The sequence below is a fragment of the Camelus bactrianus genome, chromosome 4 (assembly GCF_048773025.1).
Source record: "Camelus bactrianus isolate YW-2024 breed Bactrian camel chromosome 4, ASM4877302v1, whole genome shotgun sequence".
NCBI classification, from domain to species: domain Eukaryota; kingdom Metazoa; phylum Chordata; class Mammalia; order Artiodactyla; family Camelidae; genus Camelus; species Camelus bactrianus.
The window spans coordinates 72410452-72428297 of record NC_133542.1 but is presented as its reverse complement, the minus strand read 5'-3'; the positions used below and the strand labels follow the sequence as shown (position 1 = coordinate 72428297).

The 17846-nt window shown below is 46.0% G+C and overlaps 1 protein-coding gene across 9 annotated transcripts in view; it reads right to left on the bottom strand.

Moving 5' to 3' along the window:
* GPR107 (G protein-coupled receptor 107) overlaps positions 1-17846 on the bottom strand; it is a 58810-nt gene that overhangs the window by 25901 nt on the left and 15063 nt on the right. For all 9 annotated transcript variants that reach the window (XR_012506582.1, XR_012506578.1, XR_012506579.1 and 6 more), the window contains exons 7-14: positions 16991-17047; positions 13152-13262; positions 12489-12622; positions 8094-8169; positions 6716-6789; positions 6175-6292; positions 3168-3298; positions 922-965 (exon numbers count right to left, since the gene is read on the bottom strand). Coding sequence is in view for 2 of the 9 variants with exons in the window: in XM_074362391.1 (XP_074218492.1) it covers positions 922-965; positions 3168-3298; positions 6175-6292; positions 6716-6789; positions 8094-8169; positions 12489-12622; positions 13152-13262; positions 16991-17047 (745 nt within the window). In the remaining 7 variants the exon portion in view is untranslated. The remainder of the gene's footprint in view (positions 1-921; positions 966-3167; positions 3299-6174; positions 6293-6715; positions 6790-8093; positions 8170-12488; positions 12623-13151; positions 13263-16990; positions 17048-17846) is intronic.

Genomic DNA, 17846 nt, shown 5'->3' with positions numbered 1-17846 from the left:
GACACCTTGAAGTCAGATTAAATTCAATTTAAAGAAAATAATGTGATACTAATTGTATAGCAAGTGTGAGGTAAGACTTGCACCTACTATCTAGTTTTCAAATTTTCTAAAATGAATCTATATTACTTCCATAATCGGAAAACAGGTCAGCAACAAAATCTTACTTAACAACAACAAATGAATCATCTGCCTTAAAGAACATCACAACCAGCACCGGGTGTGATTCCACAGACCCAGGGGCGGCTGGGGCCTTCGAGAGCTCAGCTCCTCGACCTGCTGCGGCCTGGAGCCCCTGCGTGTGCCGCGGAAGCCTGCGGTCGTGGGCATGATTCAAGTGGGCCCAGAAACACACAAAACATTTTCTCTGTGGTTTCTTTTCTGACTTAGGAGGCATGGTTGGAAAATTAAGAAGATGCAAGAGGGTTATAATGGCACAACCATTTAAAAATCAGAGCGTTTTAAAGCTGCTTTCTGGCATCAGTCTCTTTTTAAATTAATACCAACACATCTATTTTGAAAGCGTGTTAAGTCAGCAGGAAGGGATGCTTTACACATAGCCATCCTCAATCCGTTATACCTCCTGTTCTCACAAGGAAGTGTTATCTGGTCCTTCCAAGATTTTCTCCTCCTGCCTCAGTTTTGAGAAGGTGAAGATCACACTCATGAGTGGAAATGAAATGCATCACCTTGCTAAGCAGTCACCCCCAAGCCTCCTTCCACAACTGGGCTCAGTAATGCTCGCCATCTGCCTCAGCACCGCACAAACCCGGGCTGCTCTTACAAAGCCCCTAGGGCTCCCCCAGCCCACCTCCGGGAAGACAGCATCCTGAGACCCGGCCTCCCTTCCCCGCCTCTCAGCGGTGCCCAGGCATGTGGTTTAGGGAAGGCTGAACTGCACAAAAAGAGCACAAAGGAACTTGCCTTTTCCATCTGTTGCTGATGCTTCTTGTAAATGCCTGATCGACCTAAAAATGAATAGTTGGAGAACAAAAAGTTAGCTAACAAATTTGCATTCCCCTCTATTTCCAGCAGTAGCAACTTGAGGCCCCGAATTTCTCAAATATAAACTTAAAAAGTTGGACTAAATGAGTTTAGTGCACTCTCCCTCAACAGTGTGATCCCTGATAGCACTTTGGCACATGTGGTGCTGGAGCCTGAGGGTTAAAGATGCCCTCTGCTGGCTGAAAGGAGTCTGGCAGGGACCTGGGTGTGAGGAGAAAAATCAAAACACAATCATTTACTATCTACAAACCCTGAACTTCCAATTAATCCCTCCTCACACACAACACTGTAAATCGACTAGATTTCAATGGAAAAAAAAACCCACAAGCATTCAAGGCTCCTCATCTTTTCCTACTTGATCTCTCATTCCCACAGCTATAGCCCCCACCCCAACAACACTAAGGCAACGGAGCATCCTGGAGTTCACCTGCTGCCTGGAGAGAAGGGGCCTACAAGAAGGTCACAGGCCGACTTGGAAAGTCTAGGTCTAGGAGCTGCGAGCACATGGCTTCATGCAACTTGGTATTTCACTGACTGGAGAGTTACAACTTTGCTGAGAAGATGCCAGCCTCCGAGGCATCTTTGCCGGCAGTGATGAGCTGGTCACTAACTACTGCCAGCGCCAGTTCAGGCAGGGGAACGCGAACATCACTGGGGAAGCTGCAGACCAGAGGTCTAGGCAGAGTTTAAAGGTACCAAGGGGAGAGCGTCTGAGAGGAAGAGCACAGCAAGGCAGACAGGCCCAGGGGCAGAGAGGCTGCAGCCCTGGCACAGCTGCCCGCCCTCTACCTGCCTGAATGAGCCGTTTCTCCCCAAAGCCCGCAGTCTGCCCGCCTGTGAGAACTGAATGGCGTGACATGTGAGAATTCAGCAGTGCAGAGCAGGTGCGGAGCCAGCGCTGCCTGATGCTGAAACTTTAAAAACCTGCTCGATGCTATTTCCTACGTGACCTCTCTAGAACTCAAGCTTTGTCATTTTACAGCGATTTCAGAGTCTTTACCTCAAAGAAGCTCACCATTCAGCATCTGCTCATGAGCGCTGTAATTAACTGACAGCAGGAATGTCCACTGCAGCTCGAGAGTACGCCCGGATCTCCCCGGAGCCCCAGGCCCCTTCCAGCCCACTGTGCCGACAGCGGCAGATGTAGTAGAGACCTGGGCTCCCTCCCTGATAAGATGCTCTTTTGACCTGAAGACCATGCTGGTCGTCCTGTTAACGGACGCCCGAGTTACTGCTCCCGGGCAGGATGCGGGAGGTGGTGGAGACTAACTCATCCCTGCTCTCTCCCCTACGCTGGAGCTGTCCGCTCAACTGACATGGGTACCCATGTGACGCAGGACAGAGTCAGGCCAGGAGTGAGCCTGGCTGGCTAGAACGAGGACTGCACTCCATCCGCACCATGCTCTAAACAATCAGAGTAACGGAACGACTTAATCAATCCCAGGAGCCTAAAAATACTAGTTTTTTTTTCACGTTGAACACTTCACTTCTAATAGAAGGTCAGTGAATCTATCTTTTTAAACTTCATTCCAAACGAACTGACTGCTTTCACTTCGCCATGGAACTAGATTCCTGTGAGGGTGAGCGTTTTACTTTTGTGAGCTCTCCTTCCTCCACCCGCTTCCTAGTGAAGCAAGAGTCTCCTTTACTTTGATGAGATCTACTGAGGATATTGCTTCTCATCAACTCAACTGGCACTAACATGTCTTTACACATAATCAAAGTGCGATACATGCGTCTAAAGCCTGCCACTTCCAGGAATGGAGCAAACCACTCTGCAGATGCCTAAAATGTCTGTGTGCTGAGAACCACCACTAGTTCTATGCTAACAGACGTCCTCATTTTCCATCTACGTCAGCAAGAAGAGGCTGTTGACGGGACTTCTTCAACTCTGTTCCCTTCAAATTCGGGCTGCTGTTCTCTGTCGCTACTGAGTTCTCGCCTCGACTCTTCCCTAGTGTCTCCACTGCTAAAAGCCAGCCGTGGGGCATCTACTGGGGAACCTGACACAGACACAAATTCCACGGTCCTGAGCCTGGAGAATAATTCAGGTCAGCCTGGGACCCAGGAAGCTGTAATTTTTAAACAGATGCCCTGGGTGATCTCACTCGTCAGGTCTGACAGACAAGCCCCATGGTGCACACCCCCTCCCCGTGGGTACTCACCACACCACGGGGAAGAGGATGGCTCCACAGCACAGCAGGTCCACCAGAAACAGGGAATCCTTCCACAAGCCATACTCAGTGGTCCCTTCCTCCGTGGACTCTATGATGATGTAGGCCACGTTCGCCAGGACCTACAGGACACAGAAGACGCTGAAGCCCCGAAGCACGTGTAGATCTTCACAACAGCAGCCCCAGCGCAGGGTGGACACCCAGGCCTACGGGCCCCAACCTCCGACCACAGCATTATTTCCAGTTCCACATCCTCCTGCAGAACCTTGCTTCCCTCCAAGCAGGAAGCAGTCTCTGTGCCCTCCTCCTGAGCCTGTGACTGCTCTGAGTGACGGGGGTGGGAGTGACGCAGGTGACTTCTAGGGCAGGTCCCACAAAGGATACCGCATCGGCTGGGCTCTGTCTCAGGACACAGCCCTCTGGGGCCCTGAGCTGTCTTGTCATTAGTCTGGCCACCCTGAAGCCACCATGCTGGAGGGACCAGGTGGACAGAGGGAAGATGCCCAAGGAGCCCTGCTGTTCCCGCCCCATCTACTCAAGTCTTCCCGGCCTAGGAGACTGAGGCACTGAAGGCTTCGAGATGACCCGGGCCCACTACCATCTGACTGTAACCTGCATGAGACTTACAGACCTACTGAGTTAAGCCGCTGCTGAGTTCCTGACCCACAGAAAACATGAGAGTCAACGGTTACTGTGGTGAGAAGTCACTAAGTTTGGGTGCTGTGTTGTGCAGCAACAGACAACCGGACACTTTGCTTTTTATGCCCCTCTGGCCCTGGCAGTCACTCAGGTGAACAGGTGCCCTTCCCATCCTGTTTAGCCACAGTGCCCACAATCCTCAGGCTGCATGGGGCCTCTGACTCTCAGGGACAGATAACAGGACCGTTTTATGAGAGCCCAGCGTTTCAGGCCAGTGGGTGAGGAGCCACGCTACTCCTCCCAGGAACAAAGGCAGGGGCCTAGCTCTCCCCACAGGGCTCACCTGCGCCCACGCCCTGCTTCCACTTCCCAAGGGAAGGCTGTGTCTGTGTGTTCAGTCCTGCCATCAAGCTCCTAAGTGTGTGATGAAAAGTCCTTCAGTGGGCTAACAGACAGCAGTGTTTTAACAACTGCGACGCTACTGAGCCTAAGGGAGATGGAATTGGTGAGACGTTCTTTAGAAGATCATTGTTAGGTATGAAAACAGAGACTGTGATTCCGTGCAAAGCCCACGGTCCCACACATGCTGCTTCACTGTTATCATGGCAACTCCCCACGCGGCTACAGAGACGGGACACCTGCTGTGTCACGGCTCGGGAAGGGCAGCTTCCCCTTCCACCTGGGACTTATCAGATAAAACACCACAGAAGCCATACTTCACGTAATACAAATGCAAAAACCAGTTTGAAATTTCAGTCTCCCACTGGCCCCCAGTTTCTGGGTTCCTCCTGAGACCCAGGTCATCCTAAACGTCTGCTCTGTGGCTCTATCTACCAAGACAAAGTGGAAAAGAAAGGCTTTCACAGCTTAAATGCGTAACTCCATTTTGTCCTTAGTTCACACTCTTCACACGAGGCACAAAATGTTCCCAGAGGTGCTGGTGTGGAACCAAGTGCCAATAATGTTTTTGAGGCACATTTTGTAGATCAGCCGCTCCTTACGCAGAAATGTAGTGGCTTCCCGAAGCCAAAAGGAAACAGTTTTATCTCTCCAGGATGATGTTCAAGGACTTCCCAGACTAGTCCCTAGGTTTAAATACTCATACTTCCTCATATTTAATTTTTCAAATGGCCTTGTTTCCTCAGAGTGACCTGCCATGTAACCTTGTGTTTTGTTTCCTCTGGGGAGCAGAAGAGCTTCGGGAGGCTGGGAAGACCGTGTCCGTTACATCACAGTTTGGGCTGGTGAAGAAGATGCAAACTGGAGGGGATGGCAGCAGCTCCCAGAGGGGAAGGGAGACGGAGCAGATGGCAGAGGGGAGGAGGACCAGCCCGGGGCCCACGAGCTCTGAGACCCTAGCAGGCTGAGAACTGAGCCCAGCAGGCAGGTGGCCCTGGTGGCTCCCCAGCCCAGACCCGTACAGTTGCTCAGCGTCTTCTGTTCACTTGACAGCAGTGTCACTTTGCCTCTGTCATGTTTCTTTCCTTAAAATCTAGGCAAGGCCCATCTCTACCATAAAGCCCTTCCATATCATTTGATCTGGGGAACTATTCCCCCCTTAGAAACTACAGCAACTGGTCTCTACCGTTTATTTGGCACCAACACATGTCCCTTACTACTGAAAGTGAAGGTGGCTTTGCTACAAACTCTGCCAAACCGCCAATCAGCAGAGCTGAGTGGGCTGATCTAGGTGCCTGGATTGCTGTCCCCTTCGGTCCCTCACCTGCCCCATTTACACTGTGCTCCAAAATGACCAGCTGACAAGAACAACCCTTTATCAAACAGATGCCGTTTGCTCAAGCAGAGCTGAGGAGCTGTGCGTCTCTGTCAGAATCTCTGTTATTATGAGTTCCTCGCGTCCGGGTTTTACCTCCAATAAGACTACTATACATCAGACAAGGTTCCTCTCCTGAGGGGCTCACCGTCTTGTAAAGGTGGTCTCAGTCCAGGGCCCCAAACACATGAAGCATCTAATAAATGTTTGCCCCACTGTCTAATATTCTACCTTGTGGAAACTCACTGGTTATCCACAGTTTGAAGCTAATTTGTTAATTAAATCACTGTATACCTGAGCTTCCTTGACAAGCAGATGCAAAGAAGAAGGAATATGTTTCCCTAACTTCTCAGCAGCCCCCTAGTCACATGCTGGTTTAAAGACGGCGGGTGATGGAGCCCCTCCCAGTGCAACGACCTGAGGTCTGGGTCTGTCAGAATTCAGAGAGAGAAGCCCAGTCTTCAGCCCCCAGTGGCAGAGGCTGGGGTTACTGGGAGAGCTGACTCCCTCTTCCCAGACAGGCCTGGAGCTGAGCCCTGCTAAGTGCCGAGAGAGCGAGGACAAGCAGGATTAGGGCCCCTTTACCTGGAGTGGGATGACAATCATGAAGATCTTTTTGTCTTTATCAGAAAGGATGTGCTTAATGAAAGCCCAGCCAGTGCCAATGAGCGCGATGGTGATGAACAGGAGCGCCCCTTTCAAGCTGCAAAAGACAAAAATGAACAGACACCAACAGGTCTCTTCAGACTCTCACCCTGAGAGTTAGATCCACTAGCTCATGCTATGATTTCACGTGTTTCTCGCAATATAGGTGGCCAAATTCAGGTTTACCGGAAGTGAGCACCTCTTCCTTGCAGGCACACAAATAGCTCCGCACCCCACTATCTGAGCAGCCTGTGGCCGCAGGGTGGCACCCCCTCCCAGGAACACGCCAACAGCCCCAAGTTCCCAAGTTAGGAAGGCCACCTGTAAACCACACACGTTGGGCCTGGCAGGAACCCGGACAGGCTGAGATAGGAGGGCAGGGCTGGTCAACCTGGGGCAGGCCTCTCCCTACCACAGCCCCCCTGACTTCTCTGCTACATCATGTCACGGGAGTACTTCAGGCGTCACCTGGCGCACTTACAGGTGAGTGATGTAGTACACAACCGCCCAGCCTTCGATCGGAAAGCCCTGGGAGGAGATGTAGTGGTAGTCGATCTGCAATCAGAAAAGCGCATTTCAGACAGGTGGCTCCACCGCATGCCACACGCACAGCGACACAGGAAACGCCGCCAGGACCACATGATGGGGCTGGCCCCCTCCGGCTCCCTAGCACTTCACTCGCCAATTCACAATTAAGCAGGTGAGTGCACTGATCAACGACCAGGAGCTTGAGAAACCAGACACAAGGATTCAAGGTCACTAACACCCAGTCCAGGTCCCTCTCTTGAGGCAGGTGATCCACTTGGGCAAACGGCAGCCTACTCTTCTTTTAAAATCTCCAAGTGCCACAGACCTTTTCAGTATCCTGACCAAGAACTTTATCTTTCATATCCCTGCTGCTTATATAAATAAATAAATCAGTCAGTAAAAAATCTGCGTGGAATCACCCAGCTTCAACTGTTTTCTTTGAAAAAAAAATCTGTAAATTTAGAGCTACCTGAAGCCACTAGCACATTTTAATTAAAGCGGCAAGTTTGAGTAGTGGGCCCCCAGTGCTTCCAGGCAGGACTCCCCAAACCGGCACCAACTTCTTTACACATCTTTCATCCTCCCACACGTGGCCGTCTAGATATGAAAACAACTCAAGAGTCCGACGATTCATTATCTATATGGTTCCAGAAAGAATCTTCTTCCTTAGATCCAAGCGGGAAATTATCCAAGTAACTCACTTCCTGGAGCTGTAACTGGGTATGTTATTACTTTTTCTAGGACAACACTTTAAAGTGCAGGACCCTGAACACATGTCTGGAGATTGTCACCCTCACAAGTGTAGCCCACAGGTACCTCGTAGGCCTACAAATTGGGGACACTGTATTCTTACTCCCACGAGCAGGCTCATTTCAATTTGCATCAGTACTAAATATTCAAAGCTTAAGCTCAATTCTTAAGTCGCCATCTTTAGATTATCAGTTTTCTCTCAAAAAAGTATGCTAACACTAAATTTTGAATCAAATGGGAACATGAGGGAGTATGTGGAAAAATAAAGGAAATCGTGGAAACAATTCAGCAGGTGGCATTATAACCTCGAGAAATGACTGGGGGCAAAAAAAAACAAATCAACAAGAGTTCTGAGAAAACTCTGAGTCTGCAGGTAACGGATGAAAATGTCTTAAGTATTAGGGAGGTTGTGCTCATTTATCCCCGTGACCAGTCCCTCCTGGACCAAAGGAGGCTTCATTGCAAAGGTATTCGTTCATCTTTTGTTTCCCACTGACCTAGCCCATCTTCTAGTTTATTCTTCCTGATCATATAGGCACTGGACATCGTTTCCTAAATGACCCACAAATACTGATACCTACTGCGTGAAACACCAAGGAAAGAGACTTGGTGAAAGGAAGGGCCGCCATCAACCAGTGAATTTTAAATACATCATTCCTATAAAAACAGAGAGAAAAGAATTAAAGGAATATTCCATACTCCCAAAGGACAATTCCTGACATCATATATTTATAAGGAGGCAGTGAATATAATCTAAGCAAACCAAAAACACAAAGCTTTTTGCTGCCAGTAGAAAAGGCCTGGAATGAACTCCTAAGTCATCTCTAATATATGATTCAATGTGAAGAGAACTGAGTTATGCACTGAAGCCAGGCACCATGGGATCCCAGCCCCAGCAAGATGGAAATCTAAACAGGTTGCCAGCTTCCTCTCCAGAAACCACCTTGGAAAGACCACAGAAGAAAGAATGCGGCAAACAGACCTATGAAAATGACATGAAATCTCTGAGAAAGCAGGGTGATTAGGTACAGCTGTGCAGGAAGTCTGTAGCTGGTGGAGAGGCGAGTTTGGAGCCAAGCAGTAGGGATGGTCAAAGTAGGGATGGTCAAAGTGCCAGGGTCGTGCCCCACTCTCCCTGCTCATGGCTGGAACCTGCCAGACACAGCAGGCCAGTGGGGCAACTCACTCCCACCGCCTCAGCCACAGGCACCAGACCACCTTCAGGCTGCCAGGTATTCAATCCCTCTACCCTTCCTGCCTCACCCTAGGAATTAACCTAATAAGACACACAAGACCATAATGGAGAAAAACTTTAAACTCTATTAAAGGAAACACAGACTTGAGTAAGAGCTACAGAGGGCATGCCTACTCTCGGATATCAAGACATTCTGCAAAGGCACAGCAGTAAAAACTGCGGAAAGGGTGCGGCATCAGACAAGTAAACCAACAGAATAGACTAGAAAGCTCAGAAATAGATTCATGTGTCGCTTGATAAATAAGGTGAAACCAAGCTGGTGGGAGAATAGGCTGCTTACCTAACTGGCACTGGGGGAAAAAAGCAGCTCAAATCTACAGAAGAAATAAAGGTGAGGCTCTACTTCACACTTACTTACACCCTGGATGGATTCTGGTGCTAAACATAAAATACACACTTTTGATTTTGGAGTAGGAACAGGCCTCTTAGGATCCAAGAGGCACTGCCCAAAAGAGTAAAATTAGATTAGCTTTGACTTCATTCACATGAAAGATTTTTACTCAGCAATGCAACTGGAAGAAGAAATTTGCAATGTCTAAGACATACACAGGACTGAGACCTGAATACGCAAGGAACACGTGCAAAGAAGCAACAATAAAAAGAAAACCCAACAGAAAAATATGTAAATACAGGCAGTCACAAGATGGAAAACCCAGAAGGTTCACGAGTCCCTGCAAAGATAATGCACATCACCAATATTCAGAGAAATGTAAAATAAAATGAGGTACCCATTTATACCCATCAGACTGGCAAGAAATAAGGTGTCAGTGCAGGTGAGCGCGTGGGGAAAGAGGAATGTGAAGTGCTGCCAGCAGAAGCACAAGCTAGTCCAGGCGTGCATCCGGGGGGCAATGTGGCGGCATTCAGTGACATGAAATGAGCACCTACCCCACAGCCAGTGCACCTCCTTTGAGAATGCACCTCACAGGTGACAGGGAGGGAGCATGACAGTCTGGGGGGCAGGGAGATGGAGACAACCTAGGGTTCATCACTCAGGGATGGATACACAAAATGTGGGGACGCTCACTGTGGGTGACACGGAGTGGCTGAAAATCAGTGAATGGGATGTACACAGAGCAATGTGACTAAATCTTAAAAAGGATATTACTGAGTGAAACATGTACAAAAACAATACCTACAGATAGTACAGTTTATATATATTAAAAATATATGAAATACCAATAGACATTATTTGTTTCTAAGAATACACAAATATCCAAAACACATACTAAACACATCTGAGTGGCTGGCCATGGGTGGGGAGGAAATAAAACAGGAGAGGGCCTTGCACAGGACGATAAGGAGGGTGTGTCCCGAACTGACGCACACCCCTTTCCGGGCTGATTTCCTCCCTGCTGCTTTCCTGCTCCAGTGCCTACCTACTTGAAGGTCAAAAGGGAAGTCAAGGACAGAGCAGCCCGTCACTCCTGAACAGCAACAAGATTTACCCAGAGTGCACAACGGTCAAGGGCTGTGCTCACCCACACCCTGGCCACCTTGACCTGCAGGCCGAGTTACGGTGTCAGCGGCCGGGGCAGCGATGTGAATGAAGAAAAGAACTTGGGCTCTGGAGCCACACCAACCCGGCTCAAGTGCTGGCTCTCCCCTGACCTTAATCTCCCCGAGCCTCAGTAACCTGTGCTGGAAACAGGGCGACCCTGACCTCAAGGAGCCACAACATCCAGTGCTTGCCTGGCTGGGCAGAGAGCAGGTACCAAAGACGATCAGCTGCCCGTGTTCCCACCCCACTTCCCCAGGATCCCTCTCCCCATGCTCTGGGGCCCAGGACAGAACTCAGAGATGAGGGAGGCTGCAGGCCCACAGCAGGCCCATGTGGGTTCCGGGGCCAGCCCTGTTGGGGTACGCCAGCCCTGTCTCTCATTTCCTCTCTCAAAGCCTCAACAGAACAAGGCAAAGATCTTTCAGTTCCCTCCAGCTCAACAGGGCTCTGAAATGTGCAGGCAGCCCTGGAAACATATCAAATTCCCAACCTCCCAGCCAGCTGTAAGGCTCCAGGAAGGACATGGAGGTGGGGCAGACGGCTGCAACTACACGCTTCTGTATGTATGCTATACTTTAACAAGAAGTTTCAGTATGTTGTACAACTCTGTACAAAGTAGGTCAGCCTCACTTAACCACAGATTTTAAATTGTTGTCACGATTTTATATAAGTGAACCAGTGACAATGACTGTTGCCTAACTAAACAAAGAGAAACTAAAATACCACTGAACATCTGGCTAAACTATTTTGTATGAACCTCATCTTTGCCTAGCACCCTGATTTGCAAAGCTCTCTCATATACATTATTTCAGGGGGATTCATATAACTAACGTAAGGAACTAAGACTCTGAGAGGAAAGCAGGGCAATAATTACTGTCGCAGTTTCGTAGCTGAGGAGAAAGAGACTTAGAGTGAAGCAAGGCCCACAGGCAGTAATGGTCAGTGCTTACACTGGACATCAGGCCTCTGACTCCTAGTTCTTACTTTTCTAACAAAGGCAAAAGCAAGACTTTCTTAAACAAACAAACAAACAAAACCAACAACACCCCCTCCCAATCACTTTGTGCCCTGAGTTTGTGGGATTCTTTTTTCTTATTCATGGCTGCCTGATCTCAGGTCTAAACATGATCATGTAGGGTCCTTCACAAGTAATCTAGAAGCTCCGTCCATCTGGTGAGTGTAAAAGATATCACAATAAACAGGAACCAGCAACCACACCCAGCAGAGCCCAGTACCCCGGCAGAGCCCAGTACCCGGCAGAGCCCCATACCCCGGCTGAGCCCAGTACCCCAGCAGAGCCCGGCACCCCAGTTTTGTACCCCAGCTGAGCGTGTCTACTTCTTGTTGAAGTATAGGGTATGTAAGAAATGTGTAATTGAAGACAATCAGGCCACCAGGAATGAAAGAGGTCTCAGTTTCTGCCCTACTGCTCCAGAGAAGGAGGTATTTGGCATTTGAGGGTGCTTAATTATTACATGAATTTAAGTTAATCCATAATATAATACCATAGTATATAACACACAGTGCCATTTATACAGTTTAAGGGCCTTAGACTATAGCAAACACATGACATTATTCTTTAACTGAAAATTAATATTTCATTTTCCATTTTGGGGGGGAGACAGAATGAAACACTGGCTCCACACATGCGCAGCTGCTCCCCTCAAGTACCCGGAACAGGAAGTTAAAGCCTCAGGGGTTTCAGAAGAAAGACTGAGCATCAGGCAGGTGGGCTTCAAAGAGGCTTTCTCGAGTGACAAACTTCTGGAGTTTGGTATCTACCCCAGCCAGGCTCTGGGCTGAGGCCTTCAGGACACAGCAGTAACTCCACACTCCCACCCAGGCCCTGAGCTGGCGTCACTCATCTCCCCTTCAGAACGAACAGCCCCTGAATGAGACCAAAGTGTTCATTCTGAGTCCTGGACTGTGGTGTCTTCGCTATGGAAACACTTTGCTTATACATTTTATTTTGCTTGTATGTTATTAAAATATTTGGATTTGCTTTTTGAACAAAGCAATGGGAAGTGAACAAACACCAAGGCATGCGAAGGCCTCCCACACTGCAAGGCTCCTGCACAGTCTCCCTTTGTTTTGAGGAAGATGCACTTTGAAGAGAACAAGATCGCTAGTGCCAAGTCCTCCAGGTTAAGAAGACAGCGAAAGGAGAAATTATACAAATCCCCAAACACTCTTGAAGGGCTCAAGGAGGTGATAATTTACCGTCGTTTTCGAAGGATGTGAATCCAGATGGTCCCAGAGAGAAAAAAGAAAAAGGCCATAGAAATGTATAATTTAGGAAGAGGAATTTCTCCTGCTGAGAGGTAGCTGTCAGGATTCTTCTCTGTGATCTCAATCTGAAACCAACATGAAGTTAATTTTTACTTTTCAGGAATAGACCATCCCATATTCAGCAATTCGTAATCTTAGTTGTTCCACTGAAGCTTAAGAAAGTTAAGTACCAGCAGATGACAACCACGTTCTTTCTTAAAACTGAGTCACAACTGACTTACAAACACTACAACCACATTCTTAATGCACAGGCGGAACTGTAAACACATCCTAAATTGCTTTGTATTTTCTCATTTATGAATCCTCTGCTGAAGTATCCTGCTCACTGGCAGAAATATTATTCTGGCCACATTTTTCTCTTACTCTGCTTAAGTACTCTTAGAAGTACTTTTTTTTTCAATTATTTTATTTAATTTGTTTTTTTATTGAAGTATAGTCAGTTTACAATGTTGCATCAATTTCTGATACACAGCATAATGTTTCAGTCATACATATACATACATATATCCCCTTAAAACTACTACTAAGAAATAAACGTCTTACATCTTACACAGTTGACAAAACCCACAGGAACAGTCTCCATATGGTACTTACATCAAGGCTGAATGAAAACTTGTCATTAGACCATGCTTCGCTTCCAAGGCATTTATGAAAATAAAGACTGTAGAGGCCTTCTTGGTCATCAGTGCTGATGTTAAAGGAAAACTAAAAGTGAAGAAGAAAAAAATTTAGGGGTTCACAAATCCTCCGCTAAATTTTTAAATCTTAGAAATAAATCATGAATACTATAAACAGAAGAAAACAGACCACTTACTTTATCAAATTCTCCCAGGGCAGAGTTTAAATAGATGTTTTCTTATTCTATGATATCCTCTTAATATTTTGTTGTCAACAATTTTCAAGCTAACAGAATTATACAGTGAATAGCTATGTACCCACTACCTAGATTCTACAATTAACAGTTTACTCTGCTTGCTTTATCACACATCTATCTGTCAGGGATGGCAGAAGTCTGCAAGGCTGACCTAAGATGCAGTTATCTAGTTTTCAAGCCAACATACTGTTGTTTTGCTCTTTAGGTAAAAAATACTTCTGAAAAAGAAAGGATGTTCATCTGATACTTGAAAAGATAAAGGACCAATGTTCCCTCATTAAAATGTACCCGTATGATTTTAGACAACAGTAACAGAGGCTATTATTTTCTACATTTAGACATTTTTGCCTTTCAACATGTCATGCATTCAAATGAAGCTTAATGTAAATTCTAAAATGTGTTATATCAGGGAGAGGATATAGCTCAGTGGTAGCAGAGTGCGTGCTTAGCATGCACCAAGTCCTGGGTTCAATCCTCAGTACCTCCATTTGAAAAAAAAAAAGGTTAAATAACCTAATTACCTCCCTCATCCCCAAACAACTAAATAAATAAATAACAAAAAAGGTGTTTTATATATATAAGATCACAGAATGTGACTCCTTGATCAATTCTAGAGAACATTTTACCATAAGCCTAAAATGTATCATTTAGGGCCACATATATAGGCGGTAAACTATAAAGAAAAGTGAGGAAATGGTTATGATGACATTTTTCATGATGAGGGTTACTCCAGAGCTGGAAAGAACACGAGGGACGCATGGGGTTTCCAGGGTGCTGGCACTGTTCTAGTTCTTGTCCCAGGTGACAGTCACAAAGGTGATTATAATTATCTGTACTCAACATAAGAACTATATACTCTTCTGTAGGTACTGTACTGCAAAATTAAAAAGGATGGGAAAAAAAGAGACATCTGACAAGAAGACGGAAATAAAAGATGAAGAATATTCAAGCTGGCAGGGAGGGTATAGCTCAAGTGGCAGTGTGCGTGCTTAGCATTCACAAGGTCCTGGGTTCAAACCCCAGCACCTCCAGCAAAAAAAGTAATTAAAAATAAACCCAGTTATCTCCTCCCAAATAAAAATACATGAGAACAGTGCCTTTAAAACAAAAATGTTAAAAAAAAAAAAAAGAATATTCAAGCTGGAATTATTAATCTGTTAAACCAGGTCCCAAACTCATCACTGTAAAGTGAGAGTGTCTACTTTTGCCCACCCAAGGCAGCCAGAGAAAGAAAACTTTTCTATTCATGTTAGTAACTTGAAATTCTGAACGTAAGACTCATATGTAGTTTCTAAAAAATACTTAAAAAAAAAAACAATAGAATTATCATGGTGGATTAGAGTAGGCACCTGACACTTAAAAGAAAAAATCCTAAACAAAATAAAGAAAACTAAAAATTTTAGGGTTGAGATAAGCCCGGACAGTCCCTTTCCCGCTTTAGGTAGAAAAACCACCAGACCTATTCTGTGGATGGAGCGAAAAAGCTCAGAATGACTTAACTGTCCAAAATTGGAAGGATACTGAGTAGCAGAACAGTTAGGAGCCACCTACTGACTTCTTTACAAGGAGAGGGGAAGCCAGAGAGAAAGGACGCTGTCCCTTTTATGTGCTGCCTGTTCCCTGCATCCCAAGAATCCTATGAACCGGCTATTTCAGCCAACGCCCTTAACCACCATATGCTGCTTTCCCCTTGAAACCCTCACACAAAGCATTAGTAACTAACACACGTGTATCCTATAAATGCTTTCCTTTTGTGACTTAAACATTTTTTTCTAAAAAATAAAAAAAAATTTTAAATACTTATTTTAAAGTGAGGGCAAGAAGAAAAGTACCTTTTATATTTTCTTAAGGAGACAGTAAAGCAAAGTGGTTAAACACATGGGCCTGGGAGTCAGAAAAACCTGGGTTTGAATCCTCCCCTTAGGCAAGTTACTTAACCTCTCTGAGCCTCAGTTTCCTGATCTGTAGAAGGGGAACAGTAACAGTACCTACTTCATAGATTGTTAGGGGCATGAGCTGAGATAATGATAATGCATGTGTACTTAGCACGATGTCTGGCATTCATTCATTCATCTCCATAATTACTGCTGGGCAGCCTATTATGGGCCAGGCCCAAGACTAGGAATTTCATATACATCAGTAATAAAGCAGACAAAAATCCCCGCCCTTATGGTTACCTTCTAAAGGGAGAGACAGACAATAAACATAGTAAGTAAGTACAAGTATGTCACATGTTAGAAAGAAGTACTAAGGCAAAAAACAGACTAGGGAGGAGGAAGTGGGTTGCATTTAAAATAGAGCAACTGAAGGAAGCTTTGTTGAAAAGGTGACATTTAAACAAAGACTTAAAGGAGGAAGAAACTAATCACTCAGATTCTGAGCATTCCTCCAGTGGGTGCAGCTAGAGCAGTGCCCAAGGCTTGACTTTTCTAGGAACAGCAAGGTGGCCTGGGTGGCAGAAGCAGAGTAATCAGTGGGGGCAGGGGAGGAATGGGAACTGAGGTCAAAGAGCTGACAGGAGCCAGGCCATGCGGGTTTGTCGACCAGTGGAAGGACCTGGGCTTTTACTCTGAGACAGATGGGACGCTGGGGAGAATTCAGAGCAGACGAGCACGTGAGCACCCCACAAGTTCTGTGAGCTATTAATACCGACCATTACCAAACTTAAAGAAGGTACAAAAATTGTTAGATAGGCCAAAGAATTTATGGTGAAGGAACTCAGAGCAGATGCAGGGGTGGGGGGCTTAAAATACAGAGAATCCCAAGAGTGGGTTACACTGGTGCGTGCATCTGTCAAAACCGACCCTATCGTACACTTAAGATCGGTGCATTTCACTCCAAGCAAATTATACCTCAATGAATGAAAACTGGTTAGAAAAGAGGCAGTGATTCTTACAAATTAATGACAAAAAATTATTTGTATAGCACTTCACAAAGCACTTTTAGAGAAACGATACACCTAACAACCCAGTGAGATAGGTGCCACCACTTTCCATTTTCAGATGATTGAAGAGCGAGGTTCAGAAGTTAAGTGAGTCATCCAAGGTCACCAACAAGTACGTGGGCTCTGAGATCCAGTCCAATGCCCTATCCTGTACATAGGCGGTGATGCAGTTAACAACGGTGACAGCTGAGCAGGTCACTCAGGCCTCTAAGTCTCAGTGAAGTCATCTCTAAGATGACAACCTCACCCTAAATGACCACCAACAGTCCTCTCAGGTACAGATTTCTGCGTTTCTGACACACTCTGAGCGGGAGGCAGCATGGGATTAGAGAGGCAGAGTTGTGGGGACAGCCAGGGAGAACTGGGTGAGAGTCTGGGCCTCACCACTTGCAGTGGACATTCACCAAGTTATTCTCTCCCAGAGACTTATCATTTGCTAAGTGGTGGGTAACAATATCACCCTGTAGGTTTGTTACAGAGAGAGCTACTGGAATCAGGTGACTGATACATAACACGCCTAAATTATTATTCCTAAACTCCAAATTCCTTTAAAAATTCATCCTTCCACATGGTACAGATAAAGTCTATGAAGCTTTACTCAAAGAGAATACATACCTGAAATGAAACAGCTCCATCATTATTATGAACGGAAAAAGACTTCTCTCCTGTAGCCTAAAAAAGACATAACCCATTTTAGGAAGATAATGGCAGAAAAGGTATGCTAACAAAAATAAAAAATTTTTAACTCCAAAACATGTTCTTCTTAAACCCTAAATTTCTGGTCTTCAAAAGCTCTCTGAAAAAAAAATCACCATCTTTTCAAGATGTTTAAAAATCCTCTTTCACAGAGGATGGGAATTCTTTACCCATTCCTTTCTCAGCTATCTCTTCTGTCTCTCCAGCAGCCCCCACTGCCTGCCCCAATTCCCCATCTTCCTGTGGGGCACCCCTCTAGTCTCTAAGCCTTAGCGAGAACACGGACGCCAGCCCAGGTCACACCCTTACGCAGTGCCTGGACTCCATTCCCGATTTCAAATGATCGTCATACTGCCACCGGGACAAGGGACTAAGACTAAGTAAAGAAGGAACTACTGATACATGGAGCAACACAGGTGAACTCAGAATGGTTATGCTAAAAGAAAGCAAGTAAAAAAGAGCATGTACTACATAATTCTTTTATGTAAAGTTCTATAAAACTAACCTACAGTGACAGACCAGTGGTTACTTAGGGACAGGAGGGTGACAAAGGGCAGGGGAAGCTTTTGGGGTGATGGGTATGCTCACTCTCTTGGTTGTGGTGGTTTCACAGGTGTACATGTAAGTCAAAACTTAAATTGTCACTTAAACTATATGCAGTTTATTGTATATCAATAAAGCTATTAAAACAAAACAAAATAAAATACTGCCATTTGGATGGCCCTCGCTGAAAAGTCAAGATATTCCAAACCAAAACTTCCCCATTTTCCCTCTG